Source organism: Catharus ustulatus, chromosome 6 (assembly GCF_009819885.2).
Source record: "Catharus ustulatus isolate bCatUst1 chromosome 6, bCatUst1.pri.v2, whole genome shotgun sequence".
Classification (NCBI taxonomy): Eukaryota; Metazoa; Chordata; class Aves; order Passeriformes; family Turdidae; genus Catharus; species Catharus ustulatus.
Window position 1 is genome coordinate 17,638,406 of NC_046226.1, and position 18,843 is coordinate 17,657,248.

The window sequence follows — 18,843 nt, forward strand, 5'->3', positions numbered from 1 at the left end:
ACACTTTGAAAAGTTTTGAAAAGCTTTGAAAATAGATCCCTGACTATCTCCTTTAATTCCTCATTGCTACTTTAAAAAGTCATGCAAGAAATGTGATGTTATCTTTATTTTTATTTTAATTTACTTTTCGCACAGTTACTGGGCATTTGTCACTCCTGTGTTAAATTCTGCTCTTTGTTTGGTATGTGTACATTTGTATCTCCACTTGTTTCGCAAATTTAGTATCTTGATACTACACTATGAACAGAGCTTTTGCAGATTTCTCTCTTCAACCTTTAGAAAAACAACTGTACTTGTTCCATGGGACTGCAGTAGAAATTTGTCTCTGATCTTAAAAGCCTTATTTACCGGCAGATACCCTCTAAGAATTTACAGTCTCCTTGGCAAAGTTACCTCATTCAATGTTGAGAGTGGCTGCCATAAGGGGAGCTCAATTACAAAGTCAGAGGTCTCTTAGGGACAGGATGGCATCATGGTACGAGATAGCACAGGGATGGAATATGCTGGTCCTTCATCTCCGGCAACTGACATCTGAATAGAAATGATTAGTGCAGCTATTCCCTAGTTATCTTCAGTGGACATGAAATCCAACCACAAAACCAGTGCAGAGATCTTGCACCTGGCAGGCTTGGGTCATGAAGGCAGTGCTTGAGTGAGCAGAAGATCAGGGCTGATCAATGAAAACAGAGCTAGTGTATACCAAGATCCCTCACAGCCTTGACAAGTCTCTTTGATAAAGACTATTTGTCCCTTGCTTTCATAACCATAGATGTTTTCAGACCTGTTGAAAATAGCTGACAAATATTCCCCTGGGGTGATAAGAAACCATGGCTGGTTACCAGAAAGACTGGAACAGAGTAACACCACTCTCTCATGTCTTGAAACCATCTGAAGACCCTCTTAATGATTGCAGAAGCAATGGGTTCTGTGCTATACTATTTCTGCTAGTTGGCAGAGGAGTACATCATGAACAATGAAATCTCAGGGTTACAGGCAGTGAACAGAGGGGTTCCTGAATGAATTTGGGAGGCTTCAGAGCAGTACTTCTCTGTTTTTACAGCCAAGTATTTTTATTCTGTGAGATTGAGACCAAGGGATTTTAAAAAAAAAAAAAAGGGTGTAAGAGTGTAATGGATCTTGGGTATTTTAATTTCATCTGAAATAGCTCTGTGCAAATTTTTGCTAATACACAACCCCCCACAAAACCAAATAAAACTGTTTTTCTCACAGAAGATAGGGTTTGGAAGCTGATTCATATTTTACATGGATTCAAATATAAAGGGATACTGTTAAGACTGTTCCATTGCTGCACAGATGAGTTGATAGATACCAGAATTTCAACTGATGGCTTCAGTTTGAAGCTTTCCTTGTAACTAAGAACAGCAGGATTTGACTTTAAATCAGGATTTTTACTCCTAATAATGTAAAAAGAGCTTGAAATCTTTTCTCTAGTTAAGTACATTTGTTGAATATCTGGGGTTAGTTTATTATATGAGAGGATTCCAAGCTTTTGTTTTCAAATACAAATATTGATAAAATTAGATGTTATTCTACAATATCAGAAACATAAGTAAAAGAACTTCAGGCCAGAATAAAGAAAAAAAAGCTGTGATAGTAATTCCTAGTACAAATTAAATTGAAGAGGCTATCTGCATTGTTCTGTATGAGAGAACTACATACAATGTTCTAAATTTCCTAATATTGCACTATTCTGAAAGGCTTTTCAGCTGTGAAAAAAATATTTAGTCCTGCAAACGCTATTCCTTCCAGGGGATGGTGTCCTTTGTGACCAATTCTGCTTATTTACACTCTCATATATTGTTTATCTTTAATGTGTTGCATGTTTGAAGGAGAATCAGGAATTCACCCAGTCTTCCTTAAATTCTTGCTAGATTTTATGTTAATTTAATCCCTTATTTCTTTAGCTATTTAATACAAAGGTTAATTTCACTGTCATTAAAGACAGTTTCTTTTTCCTGTTTTTATGATCTTCTCACTGTTATTATTCTTGCCACTGAAATTTCCTTTCTAGCCATAATGAACACTCAGAGCATTCCTTTGAGAGAAGCAGGGAATGAATACATTTTCTATTTCCCTAATCAGGACCCTGTCATTACTATCACTGAAAGCCAGAGAAACAGATGAAGAATGACAGAGTTACACGAGAAAGAAAAAGGACATTTGCAAAGTGATTCTGTGATCACAGTCATTTGTAATAACACTCTGGATGCTGGCATGGCAATCTAATTGCACACTAAAGCCTGTAGTGTAAACTCAGCTACTAGTTGCATTACACAATGCTGATGCTTCAGTCACAATTGAGGCAAATATGAACAGAAATTTGGAAAGTCTTTGCTACTGTGGAATAATTCATACCACTCATCAGTATGTCAATTTTCAATTTAATTTTACATTTTTGAAACAGGCACAGTGATTCAATTCTTGAAGAAAAAGTATCCTTGGAAAATAATCATGTTTTGCAAATGAAGTAAACAAAAGGAGGATAAATTTTTATTCTATCACTTTTGACAGTATCCTCTTATACGAAAGACTAAATAAATTCTAAAGGCAAAATTCTTTCCCCGTGTGCATTACAATAGCTCCAGCATATACCTACCAAATTTCATATTATTTTCCATTAAATTACATCTGCAATATCACAAAGGCTGATTCATCTTTTGGTCTCAGATAAGTCACTTCCAGCAAACAGGCATGATGATAGCAAGACAGAAACCTCCAAACAATCTCTGAATTAAGAATGTGTTCAGTAGACACACTTGGAGATTTCTTATCCTGAAACCTGTATGTCACATAATGGAGAAGAACAGGACATGGAAATTTTATCTGAAGGCTAAATTAAAATCCCCCTGCAGAAATCTGCTTGAGGAGCAGAACAATGGGGAAGAAGGAAGGCCGGGACTGGTACAATGCAAAAATTTTAAGTGACAGTCCCCAAAAAAGTCAAGAGGTCTTCCATCAGGAGGTGTGCTCTTCACATCATCCCACCCTCTGGTGGTGTTCTCTCCCTAGCTATTTCACTCGATTCACGTTGTTTCAACACCCACTGAAATGGTTCACACTGTTTCACTGTTATTACTGTTACTTTTTTACCTATCCACACTTGTCTCTGCCAGTCTGTTGTTCATAATTGCTAGGGCTCCAACCCCACCAGAGAATCCATTTTGCTTAGAATTAGAGCTCATTTGTCTTGGATATCCATTAGCAGTTTCTGACAGCTGTTTCTGCATGATGGCCAGCGACACTTTGTTGGAGGCGAGGAAATCTTTCATGGAGATCATCTCTCCTGACAGACGGCGTCCGTCGGTGTCGCTCTCATTGACAGCGTCAGTCTCGATGGAGATGTTTCTCCGGCTGCGCACATTTCCTGGCATTACCACGTTCCTCCGTGAACGAAATAATCTTCTTTGGCATCTGTGGCAGCACTTGCAGGCGATCTTCTTTAATATCCAGTTTATGGACTGCTTGATGACAATAGAGATCACATTAAATAAGGAATAGATGCAGCACACCCCCATGAGTATGAAGACAAAGTTGCCAAAGCGGTAAAGGCCTTGGCTCTCATACCTGATGTTCTGGCTACTGACCAGATCACCAAAACCAATGGTGCTGAAGGCCACAAAGCAGAAATAAAGTGAGTCAAAGTAACTCCACCCTTCAATCGGTGTGTACATTGCAGAGGCACAGCAGGAAATGATGAGGGATGCTACACATAAAATCAGCATAACATAGTACACAGAGGGCTTCCAGCCCGCCAGGCTGTCCACCTCCGAGGTCCCCGAGCCCCGCCGGCCGTTGTGAGGGAGAACCCCTTTCCTCCTCAGCTGTCTTTCGTGGCAGGACTTCATGACGTAAGCTATGACAGTGATCAAGCGCTCCAGGAACAGGTTAAAGAACAAAATGGTCCCTGCACATCCTATAAGGCCGTAAAATATCAGAAAAATTTTGCCTCCAATGGTGGCTGGGGTGGTCATACCAAACCCTGGAAAACAAAAAAGAACAATTGAAAAAAGTAAACCTGTAGGTACCATGTTAGTTAGGACTTTCATCACGTGCAAGACCGATGAATTGGTAGCAATTCCCTGTGGCACAGCCCAGCTTTGAGAAAAAATATACTCTCCCCAGATGTTACCCACTTGTGCTTGACCATGTCCGAGCTGTAAGGGGAAGGAACACATGTCAGCATTTCCTCCAGAATCAGAATGAAACAAAAAGCAGAACGAAACACATGGACAGGAATAGACAGTTTAGAGGAGGTCTGAATTTTGGTCTGGTTGCTAGGTTCACTCTTTCTTTGTGCTTTGGATTGTTTCCAGGCTTTGGGATTATTGCAGTCGCTTTCTTCTATCCTTTCTGCACCATGGTCCTGTCCCAGGGGTGGTTCTTGGCTTCCAGAGATCCATCTGCACCAAGTCTTTGGAACACAAGGTGAAATTTCTCTGAGGCTCACTTGGCTCCTGGTGTTAGTGCAGGTGGTACATCACCCAGCACTCAGCACCCACTGTAGCCTGGCTGTGGAAGTCCAGGCTGGGAGCCCACATCACAGGACAAAGCCCCTGACAGCCCCTCATGAGTGTCCCAGCAGGAATTAAAGATGCCCTGCATCTGACTCAGCTGTCTGTCCCTCACCCCTCCAGCTCGAGCCCCACTAACAGCAGCACCAGGTGTGGGCTCTCCAGGGTCACTGCACTTTTGCCTGAATCCACAATAAAACATCAAGTGGTCCTACAGGAGGCTCCAGCCTCCTCACTAAATTTCTGTGCTAGGGAGAGCTGAACTGCAGCTCTGTGGTGTGGAAAACAACATGACAAGTGACAAACCACAGACAAAACATTCTTCACAAGAACTTTTTCCTTTTGTTGCCTTTGGCACACAAATACTTCCTCTTGCTTTCAACCCTCCCTTTCTGTTCCATGACTTGATCCCTCTATAATTCTAGTTTTAATGAATATTTTCCATGTAGGCTGGCTTATATGCAAGTCATGACCTCCGCCATGTGAACAGACACAAAAAAACCCAATGGACAAGAGGAATCTCTCCGCAGTTGGTGAGGTCGGCCCGAAAAAGCTGTGGGGAGGGAAGTGAGGGGCTGCCATGTCCCTGCCCCACCCTGTTCCTTGAAAAAGGGAAGCAGCTGTAGGCTGGGCAGAGATGGAAAGATGGGGAGCCCCTGGCACAAGGTAAAGAGCAATTAGAGATTGGCAGGCATCTCCTACAGCATAAAGCAAATTCCCTGGAAAGAGAAATGCAGTTAAGGCTCACACTCCTAGAGCAGCTCTATGCCTTTGGGCTGCTTCCCACAGGTCCCTCTCAGGATCCTGATGCCATCATGGCCAGAGCCTGAACTCCTCAGGTTGTTTCTTTGGCTGACTGGATTTTGTTGCTGGGTTTGTTCTGCAATCCAATGGCAAATGCTTTTCAAAGCCACTCAGTATGCATTCCAGGGAATCATGGTGAGCTATGAATAAATGACTTAGTGAGCAATTAAAGCACCAGTGTGGCCCACAGAGCACAACAGTGAAAGAGCAAGAAATTACATTGCAGATTGGGAAGCAAACACAGAATGAAATGATGAAATCATATAAAAGAGGAAATAACAGCAGTGACTGACACTTGGAGACTATTTGAAAATACAAAATTGCTTCTTGTGATGAATAAAAAAAAAAGGACACAACTGCAGGAAAAAAATGCCGGTGATTTTATGGTATGAGAGAATACTGATTAAGTTTAGTGAATTTTATTTTACAAATTGGGTGATATTTCTTGAAATCCGTTTCAAATAGCAATTGAGATTATAGTTAATCAAGTGGAAATCAGATCATTCTGGGTTGGGAAAACAGCATGTTTTTAAGGTACTAAAAAGTGTTTCAAACAATTTGTTACACATGTCTGCAGATATGACATTAAATTATCACCACTGATAGAGATACATGACAAATCCGAAGTTTACCAGCCCAGCAATGAAGGCAGCATTCTTAGTAAAAATTTCAGGATCCTATTTTGAATTCAGTATAATACTGATTTCTCTCTGTCCTGTGATCCATTGACTTCTACAACTTAGTGTGATCTTTCTTAATATTCAGCTGAACTGAGTAAGTACATTCTTTATACTTCAGTTTTCCTCCAAATATTGTGGGTTTTTTTTCACCTATTGCTTAAGCAAGAATTCTGGGTTTTTTGGTGAATATTCCTATCAATTCTGAATTTCTCTCTAGCAGATCTACTTTCTTAGAAGTTGGAGGAAATTTAAACTCCAAGTAGAGTCGGCAAAATTTTTCTAAACACTGCACACTTCCTTTGGGAAACAAAGTTTTAGATTTTGTTTAGGCAGTAAAATTTTATTATGAAGTCTGGTACTGCAAAACACTCCAAAATTCACCTGTGTGTTCAGGTTATATTACGTGGTATCCAAAAGTGTACATTTATATTAAAAAAACAACCAAAAAGGGAAATCACATTGACAGTATAATACAACCACACTCTGTTACTTCTTGAAGTACTGGATATAAATGGAGAAAAGCAAGCCACTGTAATTCTTATCAACAGCCAGTTTGATAAGAAGGACTGAGGAAGTCCTAAAGCAGAATCTTCTTACAGCCAACAGTGAATTAACATCGAGCAAATATTAATCTCAACTGAACAGTAAGAAGATTATATTGAAATCTAACAAGAGGAAATGGGCATCCACTGCCTATTGCAGGCCAATGTTCGGCAATTTCATCTTTTCTGTTGCAAACTGCTCCAGTGCTACCAACTGCTGCTGTGTTTCTTGTGGGTTGTTACCCACACTCATCTCCCTCTGGTGACACATGGTTTGGCATTTTGTGTTTTAATTCTAGATGTCCTGATATTCACAGGTTACACTTCAGTTTTCATTTCCTGGTGCACCTGGTGCCATGAAAAAGTATGAGAAATAGTTCATCAGTCCTAGTCTCTCATGAATGAAGCCTGGGGCATCCCATGTAATGTGTCTGTAGGGAGACTGGGACAGACATATAGATTTCACAGTTAATTTTAGATCATACAATTGGGTCTTTCTGTTGTTCTGAAAAACATCTCTCTTTTCTGAGAGGTCTCATTTCCTTTCCGAATGTGTGCAGTTCACTGCTCCTGCCCTTCCTACAAAGAGGAAGTAGGTAGAAAGAGAGGGCAACACTATAGCAACAAGTAATTGTGATGTTAGAAATATAAATATCAACAAAAAACAGCATTCCAGTTTAGCCTACAATGAAAGCTGTTTGTGATGTTGTGTCTGTATTCCTAATGTATTTTATATTTATTTCTTTATCAGCTCGGTTTAGACACTCACTGGGGAAATGATGAATTTCCAGTGAAATAGACAATGGATAATAATTGAGATTCATGATAGATGGGAACCAAACTAAATAGGACAAAGACTTTTAACTGCAATGGGGAAAAAACTAGAAAACAGTAATTAGTAAAGAGAAATACAGGAAGTCTTAGACACCTGCAAAGATACTGACCCTCCTTTTTTCAGACACATTCTGTACTGAGCAATCTACACAGGGATGTTTTGTGCTGCTAAAAGAGACAGAAGAAACAACTCCAACAGAAGCTGTACTTCAAAGACTTCTTTGAGAAAACGTCCTGCACTTTGCACTGTTCCAACAGTGTGCAGACTCCAATATTTAGGCAAGATTCACTTCTGCTATGATAACTTCCTCTGGTGCTCTCTGAGCAGGATATGTACTCCTAACAAAACTATTTCTGCTGGAGTAATTCTCGCCTGTAGAGACTCTTGAAGGAACAGCTAAAGGACTCTCAAATCTTGTCACATTGCTGCCCTCAAGATACTGCTACATCAGCAAGCTTGTAAAAGTGTCGTGTTCCAGAAAGGAGGACATTAAGTCCTTCTTTCCAGAAAGAGAAGAAAAAGACTCATTTCTGTGAAGACTTCCACTGTATGAGAGGATAAATTGATGGAAGCAGGCATGGTGCTGTCACAGCTACCTGACAGCAACAAACCTGCACTTAGGTACAGTTTCTGATATAAAAAAATATCTTTAGTGTTGTTGATTTTGCTAAGTCTATGCAGAAAACCACACACACACACATGCACATAGACACGTCTGATTTCCCATCAGTGGAAGATCAGCATCTGAACTGTGAGGCTGGCTAGTGAGATATACATCCATGCATGTTGTCTTAAACATTATTTTAACCATCTTGATCTTTTCTCTTATGAGGAAGGGAGAAGGAGCTAGCCATGAAACTTCCCTTTAATGCAACAATTATTTGACAAAGAATATTTTATCAGGGCAGTCTGGGATGTGGTGTCATTGATTTAATTGCCAATGCTGTTTTCTTGTGCAGATGAGTGGTAGGGAAATGTTCAGCCTGCCCAGAGAGGCAGGGATACATGGATCTAACAGCATTACTTTGCGCTTTTCTGTTTCTGGATTTGTCTGCGCAAGCAACCTCTGCACCTCCTGCCCAGCACTCCAGAGCTGTAATACCTGGAAATGTCTCCGGGGCTATCTGAGCTGAGTCATAGCTGCAGACTGCTGTGATGAGTGCTCAGCTGCTTGGTGACCTGGGACCTGCCCTGAGTGCTGCTGCTGCTGCTTCCATCTGCGCCAGAGTGCACCTGCTATGTCATGCACAAGCAGGATGAGGGGGATGTAACCTTCTGCAGACCTCCTGGCAGGGTTCAGTCCATTCCAAAAGGACAAACACTGATGCTGAAACTAATGGTGTAGGATGTCTTGAAACAATACATATATGAGATCTTTTTCCCTCTCTAACTTGTTTGGAGACTCATCAAACCTGACAGACAGCACTCTTGGCCAGTTTCAGTGAGGCTGAAGGGCTGGTTGGTGATGATTTGAGGACTGCATGGATGCTGTGCCCAGTCTGTGCCATCACTGGGACAGAAGACTTGTGTAAGAGACTGGGTGTAACATTTCTTGCCCTCTGAGAAAAGGCTTCTGTAAACACAACCCTGTGACACAGATGTAGGTTAGTGTCACATCAAGTGTGTGAATGGGACTTCAAGGTTAGAAATAGCAAAACCTTGGGTTTTCACTGATTTGTTTTGGAAGGCATAAGAAAAATTGGTTTTGTGTTAGTGTACGAGGCAATGTCTCTATTTAAGACAGCAAAGTTCAGCTGACAGAGAGTCATTGTTAAACCCTGTCTGGAGAGCTGGATGCCTGTTACTGCCCTTCTCTCATTTCACATACGGAAACTGCCTGTTCTGCCTGAAACAGAAACCTACCTTAAGAAAAACTTCCAATCCTAAGGAATCTAAAAGACACAAGTAGAAGGAATGCTAAAGGGACAATATTAAACAAACAATGTAATCAAAAAAGCAGTTTCAATGGACATCTTGAGGGGTCTGTTGACACTTCTGTTATTATGTCTGTGTAGTCCTTATAGAATACATGACTGTAATTTTCATTATTTCAAGATTTTCACATAACATAATTTATGGAAATCTTGCCATTCTGTTTTATATAATTAAGGTTATATTTTATTTAACATTCACATCATGTCTTCTCTAAGAAATGTACACAGCCTTATTACAATTGCTGTCTGATCATAAATTCAATGTATAAATGTTTTATGCCTACCTTAAGGTTTTTGTTTACTTTTGTTCAAACAATTTTTATGTAGTTTTGATGCTGGAGCTGCTAGGTCTAGTGCCTTTCCATTACCCCTAGATAGATTTGTACCTCTGTAGCTTTTGTGTTACTATAAGCATAGAACAAAGTTCAGTTTTGAAATAACTTATTACGATTTTCAAACTTCGTTAACGTATTGAACAGTCATTTAAAGGTTTTCATTTAGCCTCAAAACATACAAACATTAATCTAATTACATAATATACATTGAATATTAAATACAATATTTGTATTTAATAGTCAATCACATTTTCATTTTAGTATGTTGTATGAAAAGGCACTTGTGCCTGTATGTGCCTGGCTCCAAGACAACCTGAAATCCTGTGCTCAAATGTGCTTAACAGCTTCTGCCTTGGTATGGGTACAGTATGGATGAGTGGTAGTTCTGTGGACAAGATTTGTACATATGTATGTATATATATATATATATGCAAACCTGAAAAATATACAAAATTACATCTGAGTCAGATACATATACATATATAGAAACTTCTTTTTTGTTGACTAGAAACATTTCTTTTCTGTTGAATAGTCTACCTTACTAACAAATGGCAGCAACTTCAAACCATAATTCATCTTGGCAAGATAAGAGTTTATCTGAATTGTGAATCTAATTAACACTGTTTCAAGGGTTTGTTTGCAGTCATTCAGTCTGTGTAAACATAATAACTCCAACTATCCTGGAATAGGAACATAATACTGTGTACTCATTAAGCTGTAAATTCATCTTCTCTAAAATTTTCCCTTTTGACTCATACAAAGCTGCCTGTATTTCAAGAATTTTCAAAGGTTAGTTTAAAATTACTTATTGTTACTTTATTGCTGGCATATACAGCTTTTCTCTGGAATAAAGCTTTAACCTTTCCTCTCATTTAAAGATAAAACTATGAGAAATAAGGCAGGCTTTTTGGCCTCCTCAGGGGTAAAAAAACAAGTGGTGCCTGCTTGCATTGTCTTGGTAACCCGAGCTTGGGGACATAACTGTTAAGGGCATCTCAGTGGGGGGGATTTTGCAAAATTAAAGCTCTTCCCTGGCCTTATATACCAACAATTTAAAGCAACAATGTCCCTTGTGATTCAACTAAAGCAAAAATATCTCAGCTGTATTAAGCTCAAAAAAGCAAAGAAAAAAAATCTGCAGGATTACAGACTTCAAGGAAGCTGGACACAGATAAGAATTTATTTTTGGTAAGCTGAAGAAACAGTATATGTGCAGGTGTGTTTTTGTGTGATTACATTTTCCTAACCGATTTCAAGCCTTATCTGGATGTCAGAGAGGAAGTTTGGTAGCCAAGGGCCTCAGCACTGCTACTTCCCAGGAAACAAAAACCTCACCCAGAAAATTGGGTTGGCCTGATGCTTGGATACATCAAACTAAAGGACAGATCAAAGGACCATGGCATGAAAGACAGTACAGATAGTGCTGTAGTAGTTTCTTGGAGACTGACAGAAAGCTAAGAATAAAACAAAAAAAAAAAATCATAGTACTCAAGCAGGTGCTGCAGGGACTACAAATATGAAACAAAGCCCATGAGGTCACACCATAGAGAAAAGGCTGTTTGTATCGTGTAATAAGGATTTTGAAATATTCTATATAAAAGCAGAAGCAGATTGTAATTGTAACTAAAATTTTAAAACCTGGCAAATCATGACAGACAGCATTATCAGAGATTTCAGTGAATATTCATCACTGGACAACTGGCAATGGAGAAATGACAAATCTGAGAGTGGTTGCAATGGAGCATATGATGATAAACTTCAACTTTGGTTTTATCAACTCTGAATTTCTTATCCCTTAATCTGTGTCTCAACAACCAGGAGTTATGAAGGGGGCAAAAGCTACTTTCTCTTTTTTTTTTTAACATTTTGAAAGTAAACATTTTTTCTGGGGTGAGAGGCGCTGATGGGTGGACAGTTGGGGAAAAAAAATCTGAGTTTGTCAAGCAATCACAGAATTACAGAATAGTCTGGGTTGGAAGGGGCCTTCTAAGATAATCTCATCCAACCCCCCTGTCAGGGGCAGGGACACCTGTTAGACCAGGTTGCTCAACCTGAATAATGCTGGGATTCTTCAAAGACTATACCACCTACCAAAAAAAGCATTTTTGGCACCAGGTACTAAGATACCATAACGAAGGGAAAAGAATCCAAGATATGTGACAACAGTAGAAAGCACAGTGAATTTTGGCTCAGTGAAAAGAGTAAGTCAATGCTGAAACCTTGTGCTGGCTTCTATCCACACAACAGCAAGGTGTGTACCCTTGTTTTTGAAATGTCTGGTTTTTTTCAAAATGTAAAAGGACTTGCTAAGTCCCTGGCTCATGGATGTCCTAAATCTAATGCGTATGTCCCTTCCTATGAGCCAGAGATGTTCTTTTAGTGACAGCTATAGTGGCAAATTTCTGTAAAACAAGCATAAATTCAGTGATCAAGCCTACTCACATGATTTTAACAGGTCCAAACATTTATGTAAAACAGTACCCATTTGTAAAATATGACAAGGAGGTTCAATGCTCTGCTACTCCAAATCCTCCACAGTAACTTTGGCTTGCTGTCAAAGTATTGTGCCATTGCAAATGTAAAAACACCCACAACACAACACCTATTTCAAGGGCTGAATCTCTTCTCACCTCTCTGGGTGATGATCAGCTCTGCTCTCCGTGCATCAGGCATATTCAAAGTCTCAGCATTTGCCTTACCCACGCAAACAGTTAAACAAGGACAAGACAGGCATGCAGAGGCGGGGACGGCTGAATGAGATTACAGCAAGATGGTAAGGAGTAGTTAAAAGCTACAGAGCTAGGCATTTGCTGATATAACTGAACAAGTGATGTATTATGGGCATTCCAAAATCAGACAGTGGCTAAGGTTGGAAGGGGTTTCTGGAGACTGGCCAGTCCAGCCCCCTTGCTCAGCAGAGCGTCCCTTGCGTGGTAGGTGCCCAGACGGATGGGAATTCATCTAGAGGATAACAGGGATATCTGGGTTTCCAGTCAGATATTTCTAGATTTGTGGAAATAAAGATAACACTTTAATGATGTCTGGAAAGAGAAATGTTCATATATGCAAAGATAAAACTGCAGTGAATCCTTTCAGAGGTAAAATTGTGAAATTGTTTCTGAAGCATTTTTGATTAAAGGTTAAATGGGCCATAACAGCTTTTGACATCTTTATTTAAAGATTTTTATTTAAATTATTTATTCAAATAAATATTTCTTTACTTTCTCTCTGCTTCATGAGATTTTTCTCTGCAAGTGGGTTAACTGAATTAGCAGGTTTTTTTTTTTTTTTGTGAGCAATTACTGTACTGCTGTTGGAAGTGTAAGCCATTTTAACTGAGCTCTCCTCTCTGCCAAGAAGTATCTGCAGCTTTTATTTCCAACAAAATATTTGAGAGCCTCCAGGGAAAGTGAGCTCTTCTCTGATGACAATCCCTGAAAGGAAATGATAAGGCTGAAGAATATAAGAGTAAAATTTTTGTGAAATGCCTGGCTGAACTTTGAGGAGGTTGCACTCACTCTGGGGTACAATGCAGTGTGCTGCTCCTTGTCTTGAAGCCTGAACTTCGTGTCCAGGCCTTCATGCTAAGGAACAGGGACTTCAGAAGGGCCCATCTTTTCAAACATTAGTGTTTACAGAAGGAAATACATTTTAAAATGCACAGAGAGAAATTTATCAGAGGAATCATCCTGGAGATGTTAGATTATTTTGGAAGATAGCTTTTCCCAATATTTGGGAAGCTTTTAAACCTGGAAGCAGGATCATTCAGTGGTTGGCAGCTTATGTACAACACTCAGCTTTGTAAATACTCTTTTCACATACGTGGCATGGTTTACTTGATACTGTCAATATTGATCAGTTAAATAACTAAATTTAATTAAAATTGTTTTTCACACTTTGCTTATGAAAATAGTGAAGCTGAGAAAGCTTTTACTAAATATGTTTATCCAAAACATAGCAGTATCGCCTGCTTAATTAATTGAGTATTCTTCCAGGGAAAGAAAAAATGTCCAATTTACTCCAAATACAATCCACTTGTAAATTTTAAAACCCTAGAAAAAATGACAAAGTAAAGTCCTGGCTCTTTCTAGAAGTTTTGAAGATGCCACCTGTACTAGTAATAGGTTTAACCTCATAGTTCACAGTACTTATTCCCCAGCTGAACAGCACATTTTACTTTGGAAAAGAAGCACATAATTAAGTAATAGGATTTCTTAGGACTCTAAGTGTCCAGTGGCTAACTGTGTAAAAAGAAACCTGAAAGTTTTGAGGCTATTTATCAAGTTCTTTCTTCACTAGAAGGACTCTGTGCCATCTCCTGTCTCTCTATAATGGCTTCCTGGAAGCTAAGTCCAAACCAGTTTGCCATACATGAAAAGGCAATAGTGCTTTGATACAGCATTAAATGTGCATGCTGAAAAATACGTACAAAACCCTGTGCCACAAAGCATTCTCTTCTAAAAGAAAAAGCCTGCTAGTGAAGTACTTGAAGAGACTCAGTCTATCAGACTGGTGAAAGAAAGGTTTTTGAACTACACAGAAAAATTCATGCAGCCAGGAGCTGAGAAATTAATGCTTTCAAAGTCACAGCAACTTTTCTAACAAGCAGATAAGTAAGTCACATTCTCCAAAAGAGTTTTAAAAGAAAAAGATTATGCTTTTATGTGTGGAGTTTTCAAAAAATTCTCAACACATACGATAAAGAATGATGTAGACAGAGAAAAATTAACCCTGCTTCAACAGCTGCCAAACTCCCACAAGTGCAAAATAAAGCAAAAATCCCTAAAAACAAAACCACACCAGACTGTTGCCAGGAGTATAATATGCCTTAAACATGTATTAACATTAGAATGTTGAATGACCAAATTACCTGGTCCAGTACAAAAGCATTTTGTGAAATAAGGAAGAAAAAATTGGCTAGTAATTATTCTGAAGTAGTCGCCTTCATCAAGGCTATTAGAACTCCTGGAGTGCTGATACTTTAATGAAAACTATGGTTGACCTGGTGATACCATGTTTTGCTCTGTGCTGTGTTGCTGCCTTTCAGGATCTCTGGCAACACATGAAAATCTGTAACACACACACTGGATTTGACAAAACCCACCACTTCCTTTCCTTTCTGGACTCTTTTAAAATGAAAATTGGCTAAATTACTGCTTTTTTAAGTGTATTTATAAGTGTATATATCACAATGAATGTTTTCTAAAAAATTATTAAAGAAAAGCTAACAAAAAATAAAACTAACCACCACCACTGTTTTGCAGTCCCAAGAATGATGTTTTGCTGACAAACATGACAATAATGTCAGATGTATGTCTGGGCTTGCTACAACATGTTTTTATAGAATCTTGACATGTGTGTGGCTTTATGATTTATCTTTTATCTTTTTCAGAATGCATTGCTAATAGTTCTCCTAAAAGAAGAACTGGAATGGCAAGCTTTGGGTAATTCAAACAACCATTTGAGAGGTGGGTCTGTGAAAACTTCATGAGGTTCAACAAGGCCCAGTGCAAGGTCCTGCACACACGTTGGGGGATCCCAAGCACAAATACAGCCTGGGCAGAGAATGTATTGAGATCAGCCCTGGGGTGAAAGATCTGGTGGTGTTTGTGGATGAAAAGCTCAACCCAGCAATGTGTGCTTGCAGTCTGGAAAGGCAAGCAGATCCCGGGCTGCATCAGGCTGCCCAGAGAAGTTTTGGACTTCCTATTCCTGGAAGTATTTAGGGCCAGGTTGAATGGGGCTTTCAGAAATCTGGTCTAGTGAAAACTGTCCCTGCCCATGGCAGGGGGATTGGAACTTGGTGACTGTGGATGCTGAGGGTATACAAGGGGCATATTGATGACTTTGACCAGGCTTGCCTCCCCAAATGGCATCACCTCCTGTCACTGTTGGAATGGCTAGAGGACTAAGGGGACCATTGATATGGCTTTACTGGGAATTTTTTTAATTTTTAGAGTAATCCTGTTTCCCTGCTTGCTCTGTCAGGATTTGCATGTTATTCCAGCTCTGCTGCACATTCTGTCCTTCCTTCCTCCCATCTTCTCCTTTCATTTTGTGTTAGATGTCATATTTCTATCGTGCTCCTTAGCAAAAATTCAAGCTCAGAAAACCCTTTTTACCTTGCTTCATTACTTAATAAAGCATGTATATTAGAAAATAGCTACTATGAAAGTTCTTAGAAATATCTCATTAATGCCTCCAGCATTTCATAAAGATTAAACATTACATACTTACTGACACAATAAAAACCACAGACATGAGGGAGGTTGGGCTAACTGGCATCATGCACATGATTGAATTTTGGGTACCTCCTCCCAAACAAGTTTTAATATGAGAACCAATCTGTTCTCATAAAATTATTAAGGGATATTAGCAAACCAGATTTACTTTACTTCATGTCAATTTAAACTTAAGAACAAAATTCTGTGGCTAAAAATATATAGTTTGAATGGCAATTTACTGTATTTTCTCCATACATTATTAGGGTACATATTTCTCTTCAACACAAAATAATCATGTATTTCTGTTTTTATTCACAACTCAACTATGAAAACACATAGTGCTCTGTAGATTAACTCCTACATGTCTTGCCACAGCTGAGGCCTTGGAGCTTGTGGGGAAAAGGACATGCAGTTCTTCCACTCTTGCCTGTCTACAAAACATTCACAATTTCAGTTTAAGACTGCCATTTTTACCTTGGAACCATTGCATCTGAGGAGATCTCTAATGATTCAGGCAAAGACACCATTTGCTTTGCAGCCTATTCAGCACACGGAATTATTCTTGTCAGGCATGTTGGTCACCTCAGGTTTACTGAAAACATCAATGCTTATGGTATATTACAGTAATTTCACGATTATAAGCCGCACTGAGTATAAGCCGCACTTCTGGGTTTCAGTAACTTTTTGGTTTTTTGTCCATACATAAGCTGTACCTGATTATAAGCCGCACGTTACAACACAGAGTGTGATAAAAGGTCTATTCTATCACCATATGTTAAGGGTGGGGACAGTGATCCTTATCTCAATGACAGATAATCTGCTAACGGGCCATCCATTGAAACCAGGTTGGGCATTGTTCTTTATCTTTTCACACCTCCAGTGAGTCATTTTCTGCTAATGGCCCATTGAGTCCCACTGGGTGACTGATAAAATTACTGCATCCCATTGGAAGTTGCTCCAGCCAGGGGGAAGAGCCCAACATTTCTTACCAAGATAAAAACAGAGGTTTTGGGACACTAAGGGAGCCCCTTTCTCCACTGGACTCCAGAGGAAAACTTGATTTCTGCACATCACCACTGGACCTCCGGAGGGAAACTGCACCTTCTACAGGAGCACTGCTCCAACTGAGCCACATCTGTCACTGCAGGAGGATGCAGCCACCATTTAATGGGACTGCTACCAACACCCTGCCTGACGGGGTGTCAGGTTGTACTCTGACTGTGTCAGGGTTTGGGATTTGTTTCTTTGTAGTACTGTATTTCTATTTTGATTTCCCTAGAAAAGAACTGTTATTCCTAATTTCCATATTTTTTCCTGAAAGGCCTTTGATTTCCAAATTATAATAATTTGGAGAGAGGGGGTTTACATTCTCCATTTCAAAGAAAAGTTCCTGCCTTTCTCAGCAGATACCTGTCCTCCAAACTAAAACAGCAACTTTTTGTTCTTTGTCCATATATAAGCCGCACCTGATTATAAGCCGCACTTTGGGTTCGGACCAAAATTTTCGTCAAAATGGTGCGGCTTATAATCGTGAAATTACTGTACTTAGGATACATTAGAAAATGCAACTTTAAAAAAACCCAAATTTCCACCTTTCATATATCACCACAAAAAGTACCCTTTCAAGGAGACTGCACAGTTATGCTTCCTTTAGTACAATTTAATATTGCTTTATTTGACTCAGCTAGTAAATTCTGAGGTTCTGTTATGGTATCCTACAATTAATTTCATTTTAAATAGGTTGAAGTGACTTTTTAAAACTCAGCAGTGTGAGGGCAGGTAATTCAGCATATCCCAACTTAGTGATGTAAGGAAATGTGAGGAAATGACAGATTTATTCCAGTGCTGTATGAGTAAGCACATGACAACAGCCTGCTCAAGGATCAGGTCTTCCTCAACACAATGATACCAACTAGTAGAATATAGATGTCTTTAAAAATGAAGTCTGCTCTCCTGCTTTGGCTCATAAGATGTCAACACATAATTTTAAAACTTCTGCATTCCCCATTTGACACAACCCTTTGCAGCGGTGCTCTCTCTGGAGTGAGCCAAAGCACACCGTCTGCCTGTACCGATCCCCAAGAGTTGGGTCAGGCACACAATTTGAACAAATTCAGGCTGAACACAGGCTGAACAAATTTAAAACCTTGAGCCATGGGTTCACTGCTTTGAGTAGGAAGGCATCTTGTGAGTAAGCTTTTCTACCCGCTGCACTGGCTAAGGAAAATCTAGGTTCCCACTGCTGTTCCCATATGCTTCTCTTCCAAGATTTACACACCTGGTGTGTATTTTCCAAGTTTCTCTAAAACCCATTCTCTCTCTACATGACCAGTAGTAATTCACATTCAGTTTCAGAAGCTGTAATGTACTTCTAATTCACCATGTTTATTAGAGATCTGCCAAGCACACTTCTTTTCTGATTTGTATCTAGTCATGAGAACAGCAAGAGCTATAAGAACAGTAATAAATCCTTCCTATTAAGATAAATTAAGGGTAATGCACACCAAATCAGAAAATGAAGGCATTATTACCATTGATGTGGGGCAGGCTCAAGGATTTTGAAGCCTCAATGCCCAGTTTTGAGCCGCACCACTATTCTGAGTAACAATATACCAACTTCACTCTTCTTGATCAGAAACCTTGCTACATTCAGCCTTGTTAATTGCTGTTGCAGTTCTGCTATTTGGTTAAATGGAATTTGTGTCACCTGATGGGTCAAAAGCTACAGATCTATGATTTCACAAGAATAAGAATATGTTGGGGATGAAAGAAGAAAAGAAAGAAAATGAAGAAGGAGCTTGGAGTGAGGATAAATGACCTGATGTAGAGTGCAGATCTGAGTCCAAACATCCCAACAGCAATGTTGAAAGAGACTGGGATTTGAATCTCTGGGAAGAGACTTGAGAGATACTTGCTCTGTATCAGCATTGGGCAATTTATACCAAATCCTTTATACT

General features: G+C 39.4%; 1 protein-coding gene across 1 annotated transcript in view; it reads right to left on the reverse strand.

Annotated features, from left to right (window-relative positions):
• Nucleotides 1–2,386: 2,386 nt before the first annotated feature.
• KCNK13 (potassium two pore domain channel subfamily K member 13) overlaps nt 2,387–18,843 on the reverse strand; it is a 46,460-nt gene continuing 30,003 nt past the window's right edge. The window contains exon 2 of the mRNA XM_033063859.1: nt 2,387–4,000. Within this exon, the coding sequence (XP_032919750.1) occupies nt 3,108–4,000 (893 nt within the window). The 3' untranslated portion in view covers nt 2,387–3,107. The remainder of the gene's footprint in view (nt 4,001–18,843) is intronic.